The sequence below is a fragment of the Acipenser ruthenus genome, chromosome 25, assembly GCF_902713425.1.
Source record: "Acipenser ruthenus chromosome 25, fAciRut3.2 maternal haplotype, whole genome shotgun sequence".
NCBI classification, from domain to species: Eukaryota; Metazoa; Chordata; class Actinopteri; order Acipenseriformes; family Acipenseridae; genus Acipenser; species Acipenser ruthenus.
In genome coordinates this window covers 26,190,540-26,211,917 of record NC_081213.1, presented here as the reverse complement: position 1 = coordinate 26,211,917, position 21,378 = coordinate 26,190,540, and the positions used below count along the sequence as shown (strand labels likewise).

The window sequence follows — 21,378 nt, the reverse complement described above, 5'->3', positions numbered from 1 at the left end:
TACCTTTCTGACAAGCAGCAACTTGCAATTATTCCATCTTCAAGTTGATGGTTAATCATCTTATCCTCGGAAATCCTTTAATGGCAGTTTTGGCTTTAGTGATGAGATTCATCACCTGTATCAGATGGGGATTAAGTGTGCTGTATCAGCAGATTCAGAATTTATGTATCTTTCTAGTTAGCATTTTAATGTGTGGGAATGGCTAACATGACTACAGTCTGCCTCCATTTTATTTTATGATGTGGCTGTGGCTGTCTGGTACTGAATGTAATACAAAGATAATTCACAGTGCTTTGTTGAGAGCTTGTAAAATGAATGCTCTTGCAAAAAAACAATGTGTGTCTACATTTTAAATTCATGTATTTGTAGACCATAGAGGGCAAAATTCTAAACCTATGGTAAACCCTGGAAATGAATTGTCTTCAGTATTTTGCAGAGCGATGGAAAGCGGTGTTTGAAACAATGTTTCCATGAGTTCTTGGAGTGAACAAGAGACCATTTGCAATGCTTCTAACAAGCGCAAAAAGGTTTGTTATAGATTAGCTTTCTTGCATTCTATTGCGCTGTATGATGCCCAAGGGGATAGTCATGCATGCCAATCAAATATACCTCGGAAATTATACCACTAAAATATCCTATTGTGCTACACTGGGATTCAGCGACTACACTGTAACTGAATTGATTTCCAACCCCCTTTAGGGTAAGTTACCACCAAGTCTAACAAACTAATAACTTCTGCATGTTTAATTTGTAGGTTTTTTTTATTTTTATTATTATATGCATTTTCCAAATAAATATCTGGTACACCCAACACATTTTGAATGCTTTTAACTCCTCTAATTGTCCCATTTCATAATCATTTCCATTCAGTTAATGTCTGCAGCTGCCCTCCTTTCCTGGCGACCTGCCCAGGAGACCTGAACCTTCTCCATTAACCTGGTAGTGCAGTGATGAAATCACTTCCAGACACCCCCAGACGCTTTTTATCTGCAGTGGGCGAGAGCAGGAAGGGAATCATTTCATTTCACATGTGCACAATGATGTAGACAACAGGTTCCCTGACTGGGGTCCACGGACCAGTTGTGGACACTGAATAATTCCCCAAGTTGCTATTTGTGCTGCAGACTCTGATTCTGTGTATACAGTAGTAAGTTTTTGTTGTCCTGCTAATAGCAGTACAAACTGTTAACACCAAGGTGCTTCCCATCTTGGTAAAGGGGAAAGACTCCGGCAGACTACTGTATGTTCCATGCTGCATTTTCCAGAACAGCTTTTATATGTTTCAGTGTCTTGAAAGCTCAATGCAGCTGACTTAGTTTATTGGTCACAAGTCACAGCACCTACAAGACCACACAACATGGTCCAGGGGTTGTGCAGTCTTACATCATAAAAGGAGATCTGAAACTTGAAAATCTGAACGTATCTGTCCCTTTGCTTGAAATTGCTAAATTAGTTAGTCACCCAGCTATAAGACATCAAATCACAAATACCCTCCCTCACAGTACTTCTAAATCAAGATGAAAATAAACCACGTGGTTTACATGTATGCACATGTACTATGTTGATCTGTGTGCAGTATCATACCACATGTACTCTGTTGATCTGTGTGCAGTATCATACCACATGTACTCTGTTGATCTGTGTGCAGTATCATACCACATGTACTCTGTTGATCTGTGTGCAGTATCATACCACATGTACTGTGTTGATCTGTGTGCAGTATCATATCACATGTACTCTGTTGATCTGTGTTTAGTATCATATCACTGACAACAGCAGCTTGCCTTGTATTCACTCAGTGTGTAAAGTCATCACTACATTTATTCCATTCAATGCTCTCTTTGTATTAGATTTTAAAATAATTGCATTCCAGCATTAGGGCTTTATGTAGGAGGGGGATGTACTGTCTTTTTTAGCCTTAAAGGACCTTGCTTTACCCATCTGCAGTCTGTGAGCACTGCAATAACATCTCCAGCAAAGCCTCTGGAGACGATGGGTGACGTCTCGGAGTCAGATACTGACAACCTAATTGTGCTGCAAGGATCCCTGGGTGATCTGCCTCCATTGTAATTGCTTCCTGTTTGTTTTTCTAGCTGTGTTCTTGAGATTGTTGTATTTAAACAAACAGAGGGAGCAGCCTATGATATAACTGACTGCCAAAGTCGTGTCAGCTGCAGAATGGGGGCCTTGCTGTTTCAGCCTACACAGTATGGATGCATGGGGGACAGTCCTGCTCTAAGATACTGTAGAGGAGTAATGATGAAACACAGTGCATCGTTTACAGCAGCTGAGGGATCTCATTCGTTACAGCTGTTGTCTGCAGTACCAGGCATACTGATTCTGTCCCTTGTTCTAAATGTTAATCATCAGTAATCATTATTAGTCCTCTTTCTTCATTAGTGTATAATACTGTATTTCTGTACTGACACACTCCTGCATTTCCGTACAGTACATGCATATAAACAAATATAGCTTAAGGAACAGACGTGGTTATCACACCTACTTAGTGTACAGCGAAATCAAAGGGCGTTTAAAATGCTTTGGAAAGACTTGTATTTGTGGGACTTGGTTTTAGAAGCCCTTTGACATTTAAATAAGGCCTCAAATATTCAAACTCTTAATCTCTGCACTGGGGCGATTGAAATGTAATTGATGGAGACTTGACAGATGGCTCCTTTCTCTCTATTCCAGAACATGCTGTTTTTTTAATTTCCCCAGAGTTCAGCTGATTGATGTTTCTGTCCCCTCTTGCCTGGATTTGACTTTATCGAACGTGATTTGATCTGGCAGCATTGCCATCAGACCGGTCACAGACTAACCATTATCAGTGGAAGGAACTGGAAACTTCCCTTAATGACTTGACACCGACCAGTAAATGGAGCCGTGTGCTTTTAAGTGGTACTGAGCACAAGCGCAGAACCATTTCAAAGACAGTGACCTTGTAGAGAGACTCACAGGTCAATGAAGCTGTGCAGCATGTAGGCTAGATGGAGCTCTTCAAGCCATTCTCAGTGCTTGGAAATAAAATAAATAGGGCAGTTCATCTCCAGATTACACTCTAGATACAGTAGGTTTCTTAAAACTATGTAAAACCTGTGAACCAGCAATCACATTTACCTGTATTTGTTTTAAAAAGCTAAAAAAAGAGGTTGAATCAAGATTTGAGATCAGTTTTGAAATCATTTTGTTTAAAATCAAAAATCTTTCACAACCTACAGTATTGTTCCCTTGTGCGTATAACAGTATATCTCATTTATTAAATCCATTTCCTGGTGGCTGTTTTTACCTTTAGTCTGGTATGTATTTGATAAGGATCAGGCAAGTCTGAATCTGTGACAGAATAACTCTTTCTGTGTCATTAGGACTCTCTTCTTAAATGAATACATTTACAAGTGTAAATACACTTTAAAGCAGAATGTCTATAGTGCAGGATTTTGGTTTCGTGGTACAGTATCATGGTATTATTGTGGTTCCAATACTTATAATGTTATCCTTTTCTCTGAACATAAAACAGTAAAAGAGAATGGGACAGGCAATTACAAATACAGTAGCTTATTTCTTGATAGCTAAATATGTCCTTGTCCAGCAGTTACACTGTACCAGTGCAATATAATTCTCAGGAGTGTTTTATATGTTTTGATGGTTAACCCAATTGAAATGTTTGTGATGCTCAAAGGATTACATTTATTTCTTTTGTCCAGGCCTTCGGACAAGCGTATTCCAACCACAAAAAGGTTGCTGCGGATGGAGAGAGCCGGGAGGAGTCCCTGATCCAGGAGTCCGCGTCCAAGGAAGCCTACTACGAGCAGAAAGTCCTGGAGCTGCAGACAGAACTGAAACAGATGCGCAACGTCCTCGCCAACGCACAGTCCGAGAACGATCGGCTCGCCTCCCTAGCACAGGAGATCAGGGAGGTAAGATGCATCCTGGACTTCATACAGTACAACACAATTGGTTTAATGTACTATTTGATATGGTTTCCTCTAAGAACCAGTGCAACAGTAGAGGCTTCCCCATGCTGCCTGTCAATTCATGTCCCCTCTCCCATATCATACCCTCCCAATCATTAGTTATTAGCAGCTGTTGCAAACAATTCAATTAAATTACGTCCAGCTGTAGATGCCATTGCATATTGTTAGCACCGCTAATGCCAGCTCATGCAGTAAGTTTCCCTGGGTCTTCCATTTGCTGTTGAAACTAAATAAATCACAGCTGCTTTTCATGGGGAGTGTTAATTGAAAGCTCTCCAGAAAAGCAAAGACATCTGTGTGTGGCACAGAAGAGGGCGATTTCAAGATGCAGGAAAAAAAAAGGCTTTTTAGTGCTATGTGAGACATGGGCGGTACAATTTAAAACATCAACACAGCAATCCTGCTTTTTTATACACCAGAGATGTTCCAAACAATCAACATCAAATGGCAGTGTCCATCATTATGCAGCATTAGGTTTGGCAGAAGTTGGGGTAGAACACTTCATAGAGACTTGAGTAAATTGGGCTTGTTAAGCAATTGTAATACTGTAGAAGAGCTATTGGAGTGAATCAAAAGGTTTAGCCAACCTTTTTTAAGAGTGTATTAATTAAACCAATTGCTTGTTTCAACAAAGCAAAAATGTTGTCATCATCTGGATTGACACATGTTTGATCTCAGATAATTGGTTTCCCAGCCAGCCATTCCAAATGCTATAATTTAGGCTCTTAATTTAGCAGAAGCTTGCCAGTAAATCCTCCTTTTGAAGTTTTGTGTTTAATTGTTAGAAAATTGCTGTCCTGGAGGAGATGAGCAGTGCTAAGGATGATCTTGGTAAGGCAGCACTTGGTTAAAGACCTCAGAGAGCTGCACCTCTGCAGGGGCAGGCAGGTTTGGATGGGTCCTGCTTAGCAGAAACCATCCTAGGTAGTACACTGGGGTTGGGATGTCATGCTGGGGTCTGGCTCATAGTTGTTCCCCCTCCCTGTTTTCCCTTTGATCAGTCCTCCAGTGAACTGTGGCTTCCTTCCCTGGAACATGAAATCGGCTCCACTGGGAGTGCACACTGTACCTCCTTCTCCCTGCAGTGTGTTTGAACACAGGGAATTAGGCAGAGGAGGAGGAGGAGGAGGAGGGGGGGGGGCTGCACCATATTTTCTCCTTCATTTTCTTCCTAGCTCTCTCTCTCTCTCTCTCTCTCTCTCTCTCTCTCTCTCTCTCTCTCTCTCTCTCTCTGAAGCCGTAACATTGATTCAGCACTCAAAATGAGAGGCCTCTGTCACTGTTTGCTTCCCATGCTCCAGAATGCTGTTTTTACTACTGCAAATTTGTTTTCCTGGGTTCCAATGGGTTTCTAAGTAATAATGTCTAACTGGTTATTGCACAGTTGGTCAATGCTTTACACACCCAGATCTGAAAATATGCGTGTGCAGTTAGTTTTCGAACCTTTGAGAAATAGTGTCACTGAGTTATTCCAGTAATCTCCAGCTACAAGATCACCTATTTTATCTGGAACATGCTGTACTTTTTATATTAAATAATCACTAAATGGTTGTCATACTGTATGTTCTTGCATACTGTAGTATAGTAAATATTTTTTAAGAGATGCTTATCTCCAGTGTTTCTTTTAGGTAACTGCGCTTAAATACCTACAACTTGTAATCAAATGTTCACAAATCTTAGGGGATTTAAATCTTCTCACTTTGAGAGCTAATTTGTAACTGGTGCTTGAAACCAGACTAAGCTATTGTAACACAGTGTGGAACCACACAGAGATTGAGGATTGAAAGCTCCTGTTGTGCTCTCTCTGATGAATGTGTTGGTGAGATTCAGTGGCCATGTTTGGGAAAAGAAGATTTGCACCCAAGGAAACTGCACGTACAGTACAGTAATATCGGAAGCAGTGGAGTTCCTTCTTACTGGGGCGAGTAGGGATTACTGTAGGCTGCTTAATGAAATGCTTCCAGCACTGCCTTGGAATGAATTTCTGGGTGAATGGGCCCAGCCGTGGGCTGCCTTTGTTCATCACAGGAAGTGCTCCTGTGATGGTGATACTAAGAGACAAACCCACCACTGGGGTTTGTCTAGACAGGTTGCAGTTTCTTACAGAAAGCCAGGACGGTTGTTATTAATTCTTTGCCTTTTCTTTTTTTTCTGGAGACCTGTCATATAAGGTCTAATTGTCAGACATTTAGTCGTCTTGTTATCTTTTATTTTGGATGTTGAACAACCTGTAATTTTGCAGTTTAGACGCTGATAAGCGCAGAAAGACTCCCCATCATTCTCAGAACCTGTTTCTGGTCTGCAATCTGTTCTGTATAAAGTCATTTTCACTGTACAGAAATAGAAATGCTGACTGCAAGAGTTTGTAAGAACAGCTTTTTAGACTAGAATCGATTACAATTGTAAAGCTTTTAAACTGTCAGGCCACTTTATTTAGAGTTTCTGTTTACATTTTAATGAGAGAACTGCTGTTTCATGTCCTCTTCCTATTCCCAGGTGATCTAGTATCACACAGGTGGTCTCGCATATCCCAACAAAAGCATATTGGCTCAACCTTGAGAGTTTGTGGCCGTATAATTTGAATGTCACAGTGTAGACCCTGTTTAAAAGATATCTAATTGTGCAAGGAGTTTGATTACTGTATACCAAGGAAAGAGCTCCTGCAAGACCAATCGTATCACATAGGGAATAAGTTCAGTAGACTCCCTCCACCCACCCTCCTCCAACAAGAATTCTTTCCATGCAATAAAACCTGGAAGTCCTCCAGTGTGAATTTAATTAGTAGCATGATCTCATTGTCAAGGCGTGACATAATGGGGAATTTCAAACCACAGAAAACTTGTGACCTGCGACCCATGGAGTGTGTGATCTTTGCAGAAGTCCTAATCAGAACGGACAGGCTGACTGAAACAGAATAGAACTGCTGAAGTTAACTGAGTAACTTAAAGACTTTGAATGAAGGTATGTTGTTCACAGGATTGATTGACAAACAGAGGGATCCATTCATTTACACCTCAGTATTAAACTCTTCCTGAGTGCTTGATTCTGAGTGCTTGATTCATCCTGTTAACAGCAGTTGTGTTGATGGCACTCAACATACCCTGTTCATTCTACCTTTAATTATATTGGTTCCTTGACAGCTTAAATAATACATAACAATTTAGCAACCTATTTGCAAAGTATTTAAAACATCAAAGGTAGCTATTCTAAAGAGATTTTTAATAGAGGTCATGTGTATGTATTGTAACACTACTTAATATACAGTAGATTACATTACAATTCAGAAGTACAAAATAAGAACATTCAGTGTGTAGGTCTCCCAACATGTTAATAAATCAGGGCCATTTGTAGTGTGAGGTGAAACTTTAAAACCCCACAGGAAATTGTCAAATGTGATACCTTAAAATATTGCCTTTTCTCAGGCACTCGCACAACAAAATGGTGTACTGTTATTTATGGAAACACATGACCTTTTCATAATCGCATGGCTTTTGTCTGGATTTGTGTACTGTACCACTTCTCTGTATACCTGATCCAATTGAAAAATAAGCTAAAGTGCCATTTGCTTTTTAAGGAGACAGCGATGAGCAAGACAACCAAACAGTTTCAAACACATGTAGTAAATGAAGGCTGCAGCATGGGTTTAAAGGTTAAGATTGGAGAGTCAGATGATCAAGTTCAGTGTCTGCTGCTAGACTAGACAAGTCCTAGTACCTTATGGGATACACCCAGCTGTTAAATTGCAAGGCTACCCAACCCCTGCAGCCAAATGGAAGAAATTAGTGCTACTCCACCCTCACTAGAACAGCAATCTTATGAACCGGTATGCAGTAAAAAAAAAAAGGTGTGCGTGTGAGAAATTCATTACATTAATAAGTGTATTACCTATAGAACATGGTGTAATTATGAGAGCCTTACAGGGCAGGTGGAACAGTAATCAACAACACTTTAATGGTGCTCTCAGTCTGGCAGACCATATGTATCTGACTGCATCTACTTGACTTGCTAACAGGAAAAAATGCCTTTGAGTACCTAACTTTCAGAAACCAGATTGAAATCATATCGTCCATGTTATACTGTATAATCACGTTATACTGTATAATCAATTTGAGAAAGGGGGGTAGGGGTTATTTTTAAAGCAGTTCTGAAAGTCTTCATACAGTAGGCCAGTGTGTATACTGTATTTCAGAACTGTACAATACAGTGTTCACAAAGTGTAATTATGTTCCATCAGAATCTACCTAACTTCCTCAAGGCTATCGGAAATTGTACTGTGTTTGATTTTGCTGAGGGTAGCCTTTTGTTAAGCTATAAACAGCTTCGGGACCTTGTCATAGCTTTGTTCTGTATTTATTATGAATGCAGTCTAATGTATTGACGTCTGTGCAAGTCAAGCTGTATTTGATGGCTGTTGCACATACTGTACAGCTGCTCCAAGGCTTGGTCCACCTCACGTGTACATGATGGAAAGCATCTGCATGCCTAAACTTGGTTCATCTGTACTGGATCTTTATTGATATCAAGAAAAATACTAACACAAGGCATGCATTACCAAAATAAAGCAAAGTTTTTTATTTGTGAATCAACTGAAAAAGCAGTACAGTATATTACCCAACTTCTGCACTGCCTTGCTCAGTCCTTCTGATCAAAAAATAAATAAATAAAAGCATGCACATACTTCTGTAGCAATAATTACATTATTCTTAAATTGAGATATTTAGCATTGTGTGATGGAAATGATATTGTTTAGCCGTAGATTACTTGAGCCTGTTTTTTAGTTTAGTGTCTGTGAGAAAAGCGAATTGAGTTATTTATTTTATAATGTGTCGTGCAAAGGCCCCCGGTAACCTTTTCTGACAAATTGATTCCTCTAACCACTCAAGCTTAAATTGACCATTATTGATCAGTAGTGATTTAATGTGCAGATAATTTTATCTGCCATTGAAGACATTAGCAAAGTAAATTATTGTATAACTTTAGTTCATGCTTACAAACATAAATCTTGATGGCTAAAGTGGACCCTCATGATATTTTAAATAGCACTTTAAATAGGGACCCTCAGGGTTTCAAATGAGCAACAACCTTGAGATTTGCTTTTGTATTTTGTGTAGAAATCCATCATGTCTTTCTGTCATAGACAATTCCTATTTCCTTTTTCAAGAATTTCTCCACACTGTCTGTAGACACAGCAGTGATGGCACAGTCTAGAATATAAACCATAAACATGTATTGGGTTTTAGGATTTGACTGTTTCAGTACATGCTCACAGATGATGACTAATCCCTACTGTACTATCTGTATATAGTAAAGCTGTGATTGTCCTGAAGATGAACTCTACTGTTTTAAAATATGAGAAAATCGCAAAACAATTCATTTTATGATCACGTGAGGGATCATATTGGATCAATCTGCTGTGGCGTCCCATTTTTAATCAAGCCAAGTGGTGTTTAATGTCACCCGTTTTAAAAGAAATTACTGTACTGTAGCTTGTGACATGCCCCAGTATACTGAGTAGGAATTTTATGGGAAGAAACACATCTACAAACTGTATTCTCTTTTAAATCATCAAAAGGCTCTTGGATTCTAAGGTATCAATAAGTGTATTTATCAGAACAGATTAACTTCAGAAACATTTTAATTTCAGTTTAGTAGAGCACAGAATGATGTTGATTTAGGAGAATGCTGTGGATTTGCAGGTTGACTTGATAAGCTTTCAAAGATTACATGTGATCACTGATTAAATCAGAAACTGATGAAGATGCTACAGTACCTGAATGCATTGGGTTTAGGGGAGAAAATACTGGGGTTTTTTTCTGTACAGTAGTAGCCTACATGCTTCACAAAATTAATTTCAGCATGCTTACTGCAGAGCTATAGATCAGTGTATTCAATAGACTGTACTGTGTGGATAATGCAGATTCTTATGTCTACCTGATATGGAAATATAATATATAACATTACATATTGAAACTTATGTCATTTGCTATAGAGTAGCTATTGGTAACCCCATTGCGTGTGAGCCCAAGGCTAGTCAAATGCATCTTGTTAGGAGGATAAAAGGTATTTTTTGACAGAGGTCTTTAGGTTCTGGCAATGAAATGTCAGTAAAGATTATAATCAGCCATTCTTCCCCCAGAGAATACTGTGAAAGCCTTGCACAACAACAGCCACCATGGCTGGGTGGAAGCCCAATGTACACAGTACATGTGTTTTTCATTAGGTGGGAATTGGTTGTATAAATATTTCCCCCTTTCCAGCAACATAAATAACATGAAGTACTGCTTTTAAAACATTGCTGTTAAAACATGTACATATCTGTGCTGGACTGTACCAAACGAGGAAACTGCTATCTCTGGCAACAGAGCTTTTAATAATAACGTAGTCTCTTCCCCAGAGGCATTTCAATACAGATTTATTAGAGTTTTCATGATTTGCAATGTAATCTCCACAAAGCGGGTGTGTGTGTTGTTAAAGAGTAAAAGGTTGTGCTTTCAAAACAGTCGTTAAAGACAGAATGGAACTGCCATGGAAAAACAGATGCCTTTAGGTACAGTAGGTTTAAGGCAATAGGCAGTGACACCAGCGATAGTGGCTCCGTGCTTGGAGTCCCTCGCTATCGTTATTTCTCATTACGATACAAATCTCCTTTTGGAGTAGTCCCAGTTGTCATTGGGATACTTTATTTATATCCATAGCTGTATGTGATCCCAGTTTGGCTAAAATAAACCAAAAGAAAGCAAGCTAATTCAATAGATGTTGACCTTGAGCGACTCCGTCTTCATGTAAGAATCCTGGCTGCAGACAGTGTATTGAAACCATCCCACTCTGAAGGAGGGCGTCTGCTTACATCTGGAAGGAAATGTAACTTGAGTAGTTTGTCCTCTTATACGCTAGTAAGCGGCTTTGAGAGAAATGTGCTTTGCACAGTTTAGCATCTGTGTCTCTTCATCATGGTTGACCCTGCACCCAGAACTGTCTGGATTCAAAAAATGTTTTGCCTAAAAGTGGTGAAAACTGTAAGCAAACTGCTGGTGCTGCACTCCCACCCCTGAGTTTTATGGTGCGACACATTATTCTGTACAGGAATTACTTTTCCCATTGCAAGTTATCATGCATGGTGTGTATCGATCATTAAACCCATTTGTGACTAAGCTTATTGAAGAATTTTGAGTTATTGGGAGTCTTATAATACATTATATAGGCTGTCTACTGTGTGATGGAAAAATACATTCATAGTACTGTATTTCATCCCTATTCACCTGTTCACCATATCTGACAGTTTCTTTTACTTTATGAGCTTACTAAATGACTCTAAAAATGATACAAGAAGATCTTATTTCTTCTATTTAACCTTGTTAGCCTTTGGATAGCAGCTGGTGACCTCCCTTCAAAGAGCAAAAGGCCACTTGGTTAGTTGGAATGATCTGCATTCCTTAGCCTTGCCTTGAATCCCTGGAGGCTTTATATGCATTTCTTATGCTGTTTCTTCACAATTCTGATGTTGACAGTTAGTCTAAACTGGAGACTGAGTGGAAAGAGGTGAAGACCATGGCAACTAGAACAGTAATTCTTGGTAAAGGTATTGTGAACAAAGAAATACACCAAGGAAAGGTAGAAGAAGTGGGTGAGGCTGATGCAGCTTTATTCTTGATGTACAGTATGTATTTTATAAAAACGATTCATCCATAAGATGCTGTAAGCATCTGGGTTTCAACCACATTTTCTAATGTATTCACATTTACACAGTTAAATTAAAAGTACATAGAACTGATGGCCATTAATGCTACAGTGGACTATCCCATGTTGTTCAAAATGTTGATAATTCTTGCAGTTCTGATTTTAAAAACATATCATTTATTGAAATATTGCAGTGCTTCTATGCGCTGTTGCATTTTGCCCATTATTTTCAGTAGTGATAATTACATTCAGCTTTGATAATGTGTGTTTTGGCACAGCCTCCATCCCATGTACCTGTAGTATGCGATGCTCAACATTTAAAGTCAATAGTATCTGCTCTTCATCAAGACCCAGTAATATTGCTTGGCATCGGTAATACAATTCTTCTTCTTGACCCTACTTTGAAACAAAATGGAACCCTCTCTTATTTCCAATTATTGACAGATGTGTTGCAGTCCATGCTGCTTTCCATGTCACTCTGCAATATCACTGCAAGGCCATCTTCGACTCGTACTGTACCGGCATCCAACCAATGTTTTTCAATGAGTTTATTGTGGTATGTAATCTCTTGTATAGTAGATGCTCATTTGGCGATCGGTCAGCTAATGAGTTTTCAGTCAGATGGCTTGAAGTGGATGTGTGATGAGATAATGGGCTTCTCTGCTCTGTTTGTGATGTGTGGTGCTGAGCAGATTAGGTGTTAATTGTAACCTACAGTACCCCTGCTGTTCTCCAACACATAACCAACACTGGCATCACAACTTTTGCAGTCAGTGCTGTGGAAATTCATTGGCCTTCTGCCTTGCCACCTATACAGTGACCTTTTTACAATTGTATCTCTTACTCACACACACACACACACACACACACACACGTATACACAGCCTTCAGAAGGAGGCTCTGTTTCCATTCTTGCTGTTATATCAGATGGGATGTAGTCGGGTAAAGTGATTAGCAGTCTTCAGGGAGGTTTGAGTTTCCCTGTGCAGTGGAAGAGGGAGACAGCTCTGCTTATCTGATTTCGCTTTCTGTGCCTCTCAACGGAAATGGAGATGGAATCTGATGATGGCCCTGCAAAGTTGCTTCCCCCTTCCCCCTTCAAGTTCGTGCTGCTGAATTATTAATGGACAGTCAGTGTCAAATCCTGATATTGCAATCCACTGTGTTCTTCCCTGTCGTGTGGATAATTGCTGTCAATCCTATACCATCTGCTCCATACTTACATCAGGAAGAAAGCATTTCTAAAGGCCAATTCTGTGAGCAAACATTTATTACCCAATGTCAATATTGGATGGTTCAGTCTGGGTTGTGTATCACTTTGCTGATTAACTAAACATCCGGATAGGTTACACAAGCTAATATATATTTCTGGTGGTTTTAATTTTTTTTTTTTTAAATTAACAATAAGCAGTGGAAACTTCCAGATTTAAATAGAGAACAGAGAGGATAATGCCATGCTATTACATCTACAATATTCATAGGCAATTTTCTGCTTATAAGTCACTTTACAGTTGCTAATTGTTGCAAGAGATTTGAATAGTTAAAAGGAAACTGGTCCCTGGTAAATTGAGCTTCTACATTATTATTATTACATTTCTTAGCAGACACCCTTATCCAGGGCGACTTACAATTATTACAAGATATCACATTCTTTTTACATACAATTACCCATTTATACAGTTGGGTTTTTACTGGAGCAATCTAGGTAAAGTACCTTGCTCAAGGGTACAGCAGCAGTGTCCCCACTGGGGATTGAACCCACGACCCTCCGGTCAGGAGTCCAGAGCCCTAACCACTACTCCACACTGCTGCTGAGTATAGTTACTGTTGTTACCATTGGTAGTTGAGAGCCATGGTATTATAAGAATAGAGCCATGCCTTCCTAATGAAATGGCAACTTTTGCAAATCCCATGATACTAAATTCTTAATCCATTGAAAGTAAACCAACTATTTGCCAAGAAATGTAATAGATTCCTTGCTTGAAACAAATCACATGCCTTTTTACTTTTGTGTATTGCTGCTACTGTTGTGCAGTTGCTAGGAAACACTAAGCTGAATAGTTTGAAAAGACCATTCTTGTTCTTTAGATGCTGCATTATGTAGAATTCTATTGCGTTCTAGTCCAGTTTAATTTGAGTCAGATTTACTGGATGTGGATCTCTGTACAAGCAATCTGGCTGTATCTCAGTAGCACAAGGTTTCTGTAGTGAGCTAAAGTTCCATTCTCTCTCTGTATTCCAGAACAACCAGGTTGTGGAGCTGCAGCGGAACCGCCTACGTGATGACATCAAGGAGTACAAGTTCCGGGAGGCTCGCTTGCTGCAGGACTACACAGAGCTGGAGGAGGAAAACATCTCCCTGCAGAAACAAGTGTCTGTCCTTAAACAGAGCCAGGTGGGGCATCGCCATTGCAGACGCACACAGGAAAAGAGCATCACTCGTATTCCACACAGCATTGCACTGTTCAAGACTGCTTTTATCGATTCGGGTAAAAGCATGCACATCTGGAAAAGCCATAGTTTGACAAAATGCATCTGTGGCACGTAGTAAAGGGTGCACTTGGTGTATCGGATACTGATACAATAGCAGGGTTAACTTAGCTGCACTTAGCATGTCAAAAAAAGGAAATCAACATATAATAGAATACAGATAAGCTGATGTATGAAACAGAAAGATTGAACAGCATTGAACCACATTGTTTAGGGTTGAATATTTTTTGTATGTATTTGTTTGGCCAGGCAGTAAAATACAAAACGACACTGACAGACATACAAGTAAAGGCAGGATGTGCTGTAGAGCATAATTGATATATTTGGCTCCATTAGTAGGTTAACGTCTGGTAATTCCCTCTGTAAGCGTAAAGCGTTTCTATTTTTTAGGGGGACTGCCCAGGGTTATTTTGGTAATGAAAGTACATTTTGTTCAGACTAAATGTGTTGGCAATTACTAATTGAATGGTAATCAGGCTCAAGTTGGAATAATGACAACACTGAAATGCATTCTGTGTTTAAGGCAAGTATTAAAGATCTGCTTTAATCACCATTTACTGTCTGGAGAGAGACTGCTTTAAGGGTTCTCTTTTATTTCTGTATTTACTAACTAAACATGGAAGTAAAATATAAATGGGAGGCTAGTTTTATAATTCATTATTAATCACTTTTTATACTGTATTTGCTTATTGAATAATCACTGCAAATAGATATTTTCTGGAGAAACTGTTGATACAAATTCAGCATCCCCTAATACATTAAATAACTTAGGATTTTACCAGTTGACCAAGACTAACATTTTACAATTGTTTAAACAATGTGCATCTCTTAATCACACATATTAATACCAGTGTTGAAGATATACAGTGCGTTCCTTTGCGTGACATTTTCATTGTTTTTCCAATCCAGGTTGAATTTGAAGGCCTGAAACATGAAATACGGCGACTTGAGGAGGAGACGGAGTTCCTCAACAGCCAGCTGGAGGACGCCATCCGACTGAAGGAGATCGCGGAGCGGCAGCTGGGAGAGGCCCTGGAGACCATTAAGACTGAACGGGAGCAGAAGAACAACCTGCGCAAGGAGCTCTCGCACTACATGAACATCAGCGACTCCCTGTACAACAGCCCGCTCAGCATCTCACTGGACGGGCTGAAGTTCAGCGACGACGCCCTGGAGCCCAACAATGACGAGGTGCTCAATGGCTACGAGCACAACTCCTTCAGCAAGATGAATGGAGGCAGTGAGAACAACAAGGGGTCCACGCCCAAGAAGAATGACCTCTACCAGCCGGCCCCCAGCCTCGTCAACGACCTCCTGAGTGAGCTCAACATCTCAGAGATCCAGAAACTCAAACAGCAGCTCATGCAGGTACGCTGCTGATCTCGCACTGGTCAGCTGTAGAGGCTTTATTGAGGTGGACCTGCAATAGTCGTCAAGTGGACCAAGGCTGGCAGGGCCCTTACTAAGGAGGTGATGAAGGGAGTAGATGCATCACAGTGGAAAAAAATAAAAACAATATAAATATCTGGAACGCCATTTAGTCAAAATGTACCCTCCTTTCCATATCCTTCTTAGTAAATTACTCGTGTTTGTATAAAGATCCTGATCACTGTGGTGTAAGACTCCCATATGGAAAGTGCGTTTTAATGGTTTTAACGTTTATTCAGAACTCCTTGTATTTAATATATTTGGAGGCTTAGTGTATATCTGCAGTTGTCTTCTAAGCTACTAGGTCACAAAATTAAATGGAGTTAGTACCTTGGACTGATCCCAAGGAGCTCCCCCAGCATGGCGTGTGTTCGGCTCTGGATAAAAATGATCCCCAAGAAGTAGGCGTGCCGATTTTGTTTGCTTCACAATTTATTAAGAAGCCATGACACCAAACAACATGATCAGAAATCCAGTTAGTTACAAGCCGTTTTAAACTAAAGTGCTCTGTGGCAAGCATTAATGCATTACAGCTGGCAAGATTAATCAAGCTTGTGAACCGCCACTGTGAGACGTTCCCATTGGAAATCAACGTATGTAAATGTCCCCTTCACTTAATTAGGAGTTCCAATACCCCTCTGTTCCTATTGATCACAGATCAATTCATGGCATCTGCATTTGGAGGTTCTGTATTCCGTCTCATATTTTTTTTTCCAGTGAAGTTGTCTCTGTTATTTTTGATATTGTATTTGATCTGCTTATTTCTGAATCAGCGAGAGACTCCCATACCTTGAAATATTAACAGCATTGCAATCTCCCTAAGTGCAGTTCAGTAATACATCCATTATCCTTGATACATTTTTAATAGTAGCATGTTTCACACACTTAAAATTTTGAGAATCTAAAATGAAGACTCCCTCATGTATTTCTAGGGAATAGTTTTATGCATTTGTTAATAAAGTAAAACATACATAGTGTATGTAGATTTAAGGAGATGTTCTATTTGATAAATCTAAACTAGCTTTATTAAAATTGTGTTTTGAGCTTCTTACAAGTTTGCAATGATTGTGCTGTCTTGCTAACCTCAAATATAATTGCCTTGAGTACTGACTTCTTGTTTCCAAGGTGATGAATTAGTGTATTAGGGCAGTAAGCCCTGCTGTATTGGCAAAAAAAAGCCCATTAAACCTTTGGGACAGCAAAGTTGAATTTGGCTGACAATATGCTGTACAATTAAAAAGGTAGGAGTCTCAACAGAAGGCAAAATTGAATAGTAAATTGGCTGTATTATTTCAGTTCTATCATAATACTGATAATAAAAATAATAGTATTTTAGATCTAATCAACACAAAAACACAAATAACAACATAAGCAGGACTTTGTCACCCAGACATCACAGGTTAAGAATTATTCAGTGGTAAAGTTAAGAAGTGTTGCAAGGCTAAGCAATTCATATTTAGACCAGGATGAAACTGACTTTTGTTCTGTCTTGAAGGTGGAAAGGGAGAAGGTGAACCTGCTGGCCACCCTTCAAGAGTCCCAGAAGCAACTGGAACACGCACGGGGAGCGCTGTCCGAACAGCAAGAGAAAGTGAGCAGGCTCACAGAGAACCTCATCGCCATGAAGAAGCTGCAGGCCAGCAAGGAGCGACAGTCAGCCTTGGACAACGAGAAGGAGCGTGACAGCCACGAGGATGGAGACTACTATGAGGTGGACATCAACGGACCCGAGATCCTGGAGTGCAAGTACAAGGTGGCTGTGGCCGAGATCGGGGACCTCAAGGAGGAGCTGAAGACCTTGAAGGCCAAGTATGAGGACTGCCAGTCCAAGTATGAGGAGGAAAAGAGCCGTCTGGAGATTGAGGTCCAGGCCTTGACAGAGAAGTTCACCTCCTTGGAGAAGACCAACCGGACCGACCGAGACCAGGTGGTACGGTTAGAGAAGGAGCTCAAGAAGGTGAGCGACGTGGCCGGGGAGACCCAAGGTAGTCTGAGCGTGGCCCAGGATGAGCTGGTGACGTTCAGCGAAGAGCTGGCCAACCTCTACAACCACGTCTGCATGTGCAACAATGAGACGCCCAACAGAGTGATGCTGGATTACTACAAGGAAGGCAAGGGTGGGCGTACCAGCCCAGAGGCCAGGGGCCGGAGATCACCCATTTTGCTCACAAAAGGCCTTTTCGAAAATGGGGACAGCCTCCCATCTCCTGTCTCCTCCCTGCCCTCCCCAGTGTCAGACCATCGTAAGGAGCCCATGAACATCTACAACCTGGTTGCCATCATCAGGGATCAGATTAAACACCTCCAGACAGCCGTGGACAGGACCACAGAGCTATCTCGGCAGAGAGTGGCCTCCCACGAATTGGGGCCAGTGGTGGACAAAGACAAAGAAGCATTCATGGGGGAGATTCTCAAGCTGAAGTCTCTGCTGAGCACGAAGAGAGAGCAAATAGCGACTCTAAGAACTGTGCTCAAAGCCAACAAACAGGTAGGGAAACGGCAACAGCGCTTTCAGATGTTCTTGTTTGTTTTTGTGACGAGGACAATAGCATAACAAGTACATCAGCTTCTATTTCATTGTATCTATAAAAATAGATGCAGTTGTACTGAAGTACCCATTCAATGAAGGGATATTTATATCCATGCAGTATGTTAGGAAATGTTGCTAAATGGAAAAAAAAAATGAAAGGTGAAAACAGTGGAGCAGGTGTGGTGTGTGCTAGTAAGCGTGGGGAGTCAGACAATCTTGATTTCAGATTCCCAACTCCCTGCACATGCCCAGCCTGGACATCCAGTTTCCACAATACAGAGCTCCTGCATGCATGTCCTTCTTGTCAGGGTAATGTGTGCTTCTCTTGGTTACTTCCAGACCGCAGAGGTGGCGCTGGCTAACCTGAAGAGTAAATATGAGAACGAGAAGGCCATGGTGACCGAGACCATGATGAAGCTGCGCAATGAGCTGAAGGCACTCAAAGAAGACGCTGCTACTTTCTCTTCTCTCAGAGCCATGTTCGCTACCCGGTATGAAGGGATGACATTTAACATTTCAACTTTATTGTGATCAGTTTTTGTGTGTTAAACTGCACCAGGACCTAAGTTCTATAATAGCAGAGTCAAGATCCCCATCATTTTGTCAGTATGGTGGGGGAGGGTTTTGTGGTAAGCACTACCATAATTACTGTGTATTCTTATGAAATTCAAATTACTTTTCCATTAGACAGTAAATCCTCCAAGCCAATTTTAAATGTCTGCCTGTGCTAAAGTCCCCTTCAAGACTCGATATGTTTAATTTTTCTTATTTCCTATGCTTTTGCTGTCTTCGCTCCATGGCACTCTTGTATGCCAGATGGTGCATCTCTGCATGTCTTTCCTGCTTCAATATGCCTTGTATATAGGGAGCATTGCCCACAGTGGACACACCACCTCACAACGTGATGCTTTTCTGTTCACATATCTTTCACCATCTGTTCTTCATTTGCTCTTTATATGGCATCAAAGCATGCTTTAATGACAGAGAACTATATTTAAAAATTGCTATTTTTTGTTCCTGCTATGCTGGTATAAAAGATGAAGAGATTTGTAGAAGAGGTTCATTCAGTTTCAGAATGCTACCATGGGGTTGTGAACCCTTTGTAATTTTATAATTGGTATTTATTTTGGATCCTGATATCGCTGTGGACTTGTTAAAACTTCATTAAGATGAAACAGAAAGCTGAAATGGCTGTTCTGTTTCCTACAGTTAGAAGAGTAAGCATGTATTTGTGGCATCAGCAATGAAGTACGCCCTCTTACTCCATCCAAGCTTTTCACATTTCTTAATATAGCACAGAAAGAGCCACTTGTAGAAAAATGCTCATTTATAAAGACTGCAATCCACTTAGGCCTTGAATTATCATTATCAGAAAATACACCTCTTTATTAAGACACCTGGGGGATATTTTGTGCATTTTATTAGTTTAACAAAAATGACAGCTCTTATGTAATTTTGCAACGAAAAGCTTAACTGCCCTCACCTCTCTTGTGTATCTTCTATATCTCCTTATATTTGGCTCTGTGTTTTTATTATTTATTATATATATATATACTGTATTTTAAATGGCAGCATTCTGTGTTTAAATACAGCAGCAGCTGAGACTGTGTGTTTCAAACCTAGGGCTGCTCCACACAGCAATGTGTGGAATATCAGTGGAAATACAAACCCTGTAAAACCAGTTTGACACCACCCAGAGGAGATTGATATCTTTGTGCAAGTGAGTCTCAGGCAGGTTAGATAAAGTGGGTGGAACTATAATTGAGAGGGCATTCTAGGAGCTGTACGTGCTTAGTTATTTAGTGGCCTAGTACAGGTGGTTTTATATAGAAAAAAAATATATATTTTAAGACTGTTAAAACAGTTTCCCTGGGTCCTTAGGCTTCCCTCCTACTACAGTAACTGCTGTATTTATCGTATACATTTTCCTTGTTCAGACCTCCTTAAGATTGTAAGTTTTTTTTCCTTATAACATTTAGCCTGTGTTCATGGTTGTATACAAACAGGAAATGGAGGAAACATCAGTTTAGGAACACACCCTAACTCCTTTTGCATAGATGTATTTGTTTGTACATTTCCCAAGCGGTGAACAACTGGTTCTGTGTTCAGTTTCGCTCTTTAATAATGACAGTGCTGCTACATGGTCCTTTTGTAACGCCGCTCCTTTTAATACAACTGCAACAGAATGAAACCGAGGCTGCTCATATAGCAGTGTCACCTCAGGCTGCATTCTTCTCTGCTCTCAAGATAGAAGCCCTGTGTTGACCATTTTAAAAGCTCCTTAAACATGTATACCTGTAAGGAACATGAACTATTGGTCTGAAGTTTAAAATTAAACACATAGGAAATGTGTGACCATTAGAAGTCCTTAATGCCACTCACATTTGTAATCTATTTCAGATTTTTCACTAAATTATTTTATTAAAATTTTTTGAGTTTGAGATGGATCTTGTGATGCAGGGTGTTTAAAAAAAAAAAAAAAAAAACAAAAACACAAAAGATTTAGTTTGCCTTTGCCTAAAACTTTTTTCATTGTTGTAAAAAGCTTGTATTCGTATGCTAATAGGTTTCTCAGAGTTCCTATATAGCAGAAGGCCCCATTTAAAGAAGCAGCCAATGGTACGTGCCTTCCTGGTGTTTCCCACACTCCAAATATACAGCCCTCTTGTAGCCACGTGAACTCAAGGACATTTAACTAGCATGAGGAGCTTAGCAAATACACGTGTTTTATTGTGACATTCATTTCTTGCTCTGAGTTGAGCTTTTATTTCTTTACTGCACATATTGCAGTTTGGTTCGCAAATACTGTATATATTTAGTGCACTTTGTTTCTGTGTGCATTTGATACAGTGTTTGTGTCTGTGATGCTTCGTTTCCCTATAAACCGTACATGCATCAGTGCACGCATGACCTTAAATGGTAAGGGCAGAAGTGCACTTGCTATGTGCAAATATGCATGTGAACAAGCCTATTGCTTTAGGTAATAACAAATGTTTGTTTATTTTTTTTATAACATTTCTGTTAATTCATAACTTACTGTAGATTAAACATACCCACACAGAATACAAATCATGTACAGTATAAACACATGACTACTTCTTTCAAAGAATGATGTAGAGGCTCATTTATTTAAGTATTGGAAGTTTTCCACTTTACAGTACAGTACTTATTTTTTAATTAGTCAGGTGAAGAATGTTAATTGCACAAGCTTAAGTCCTTAAGAAGCGTGTGAATTATTACTAAGCATAGTGTGCATTGTAATTTACATTTAGAATGGATTGC

General features: G+C 39.9%; 1 protein-coding gene across 2 annotated transcripts in view; it reads left to right on the top strand.

Annotated features, from left to right (window-relative positions):
- The window catches only part of LOC117413644 (protein bicaudal D homolog 2-like), a 46,461-nt gene that overhangs the window by 15,457 nt on the left and 9,626 nt on the right, over positions 1 to 21,378 (top strand). For both annotated transcript variants that reach the window (XM_034022878.3, XM_034022879.3), the window contains exons 2-6: positions 3,702 to 3,914; positions 13,891 to 14,043; positions 15,048 to 15,506; positions 17,062 to 18,054; positions 18,436 to 18,587. In XM_034022878.3, coding sequence (XP_033878769.3) covers positions 3,702 to 3,914; positions 13,891 to 14,043; positions 15,048 to 15,506; positions 17,062 to 18,054; positions 18,436 to 18,587 — 1,970 coding nt within the window. The remainder of the gene's footprint in view (positions 1 to 3,701; positions 3,915 to 13,890; positions 14,044 to 15,047; positions 15,507 to 17,061; positions 18,055 to 18,435; positions 18,588 to 21,378) is intronic.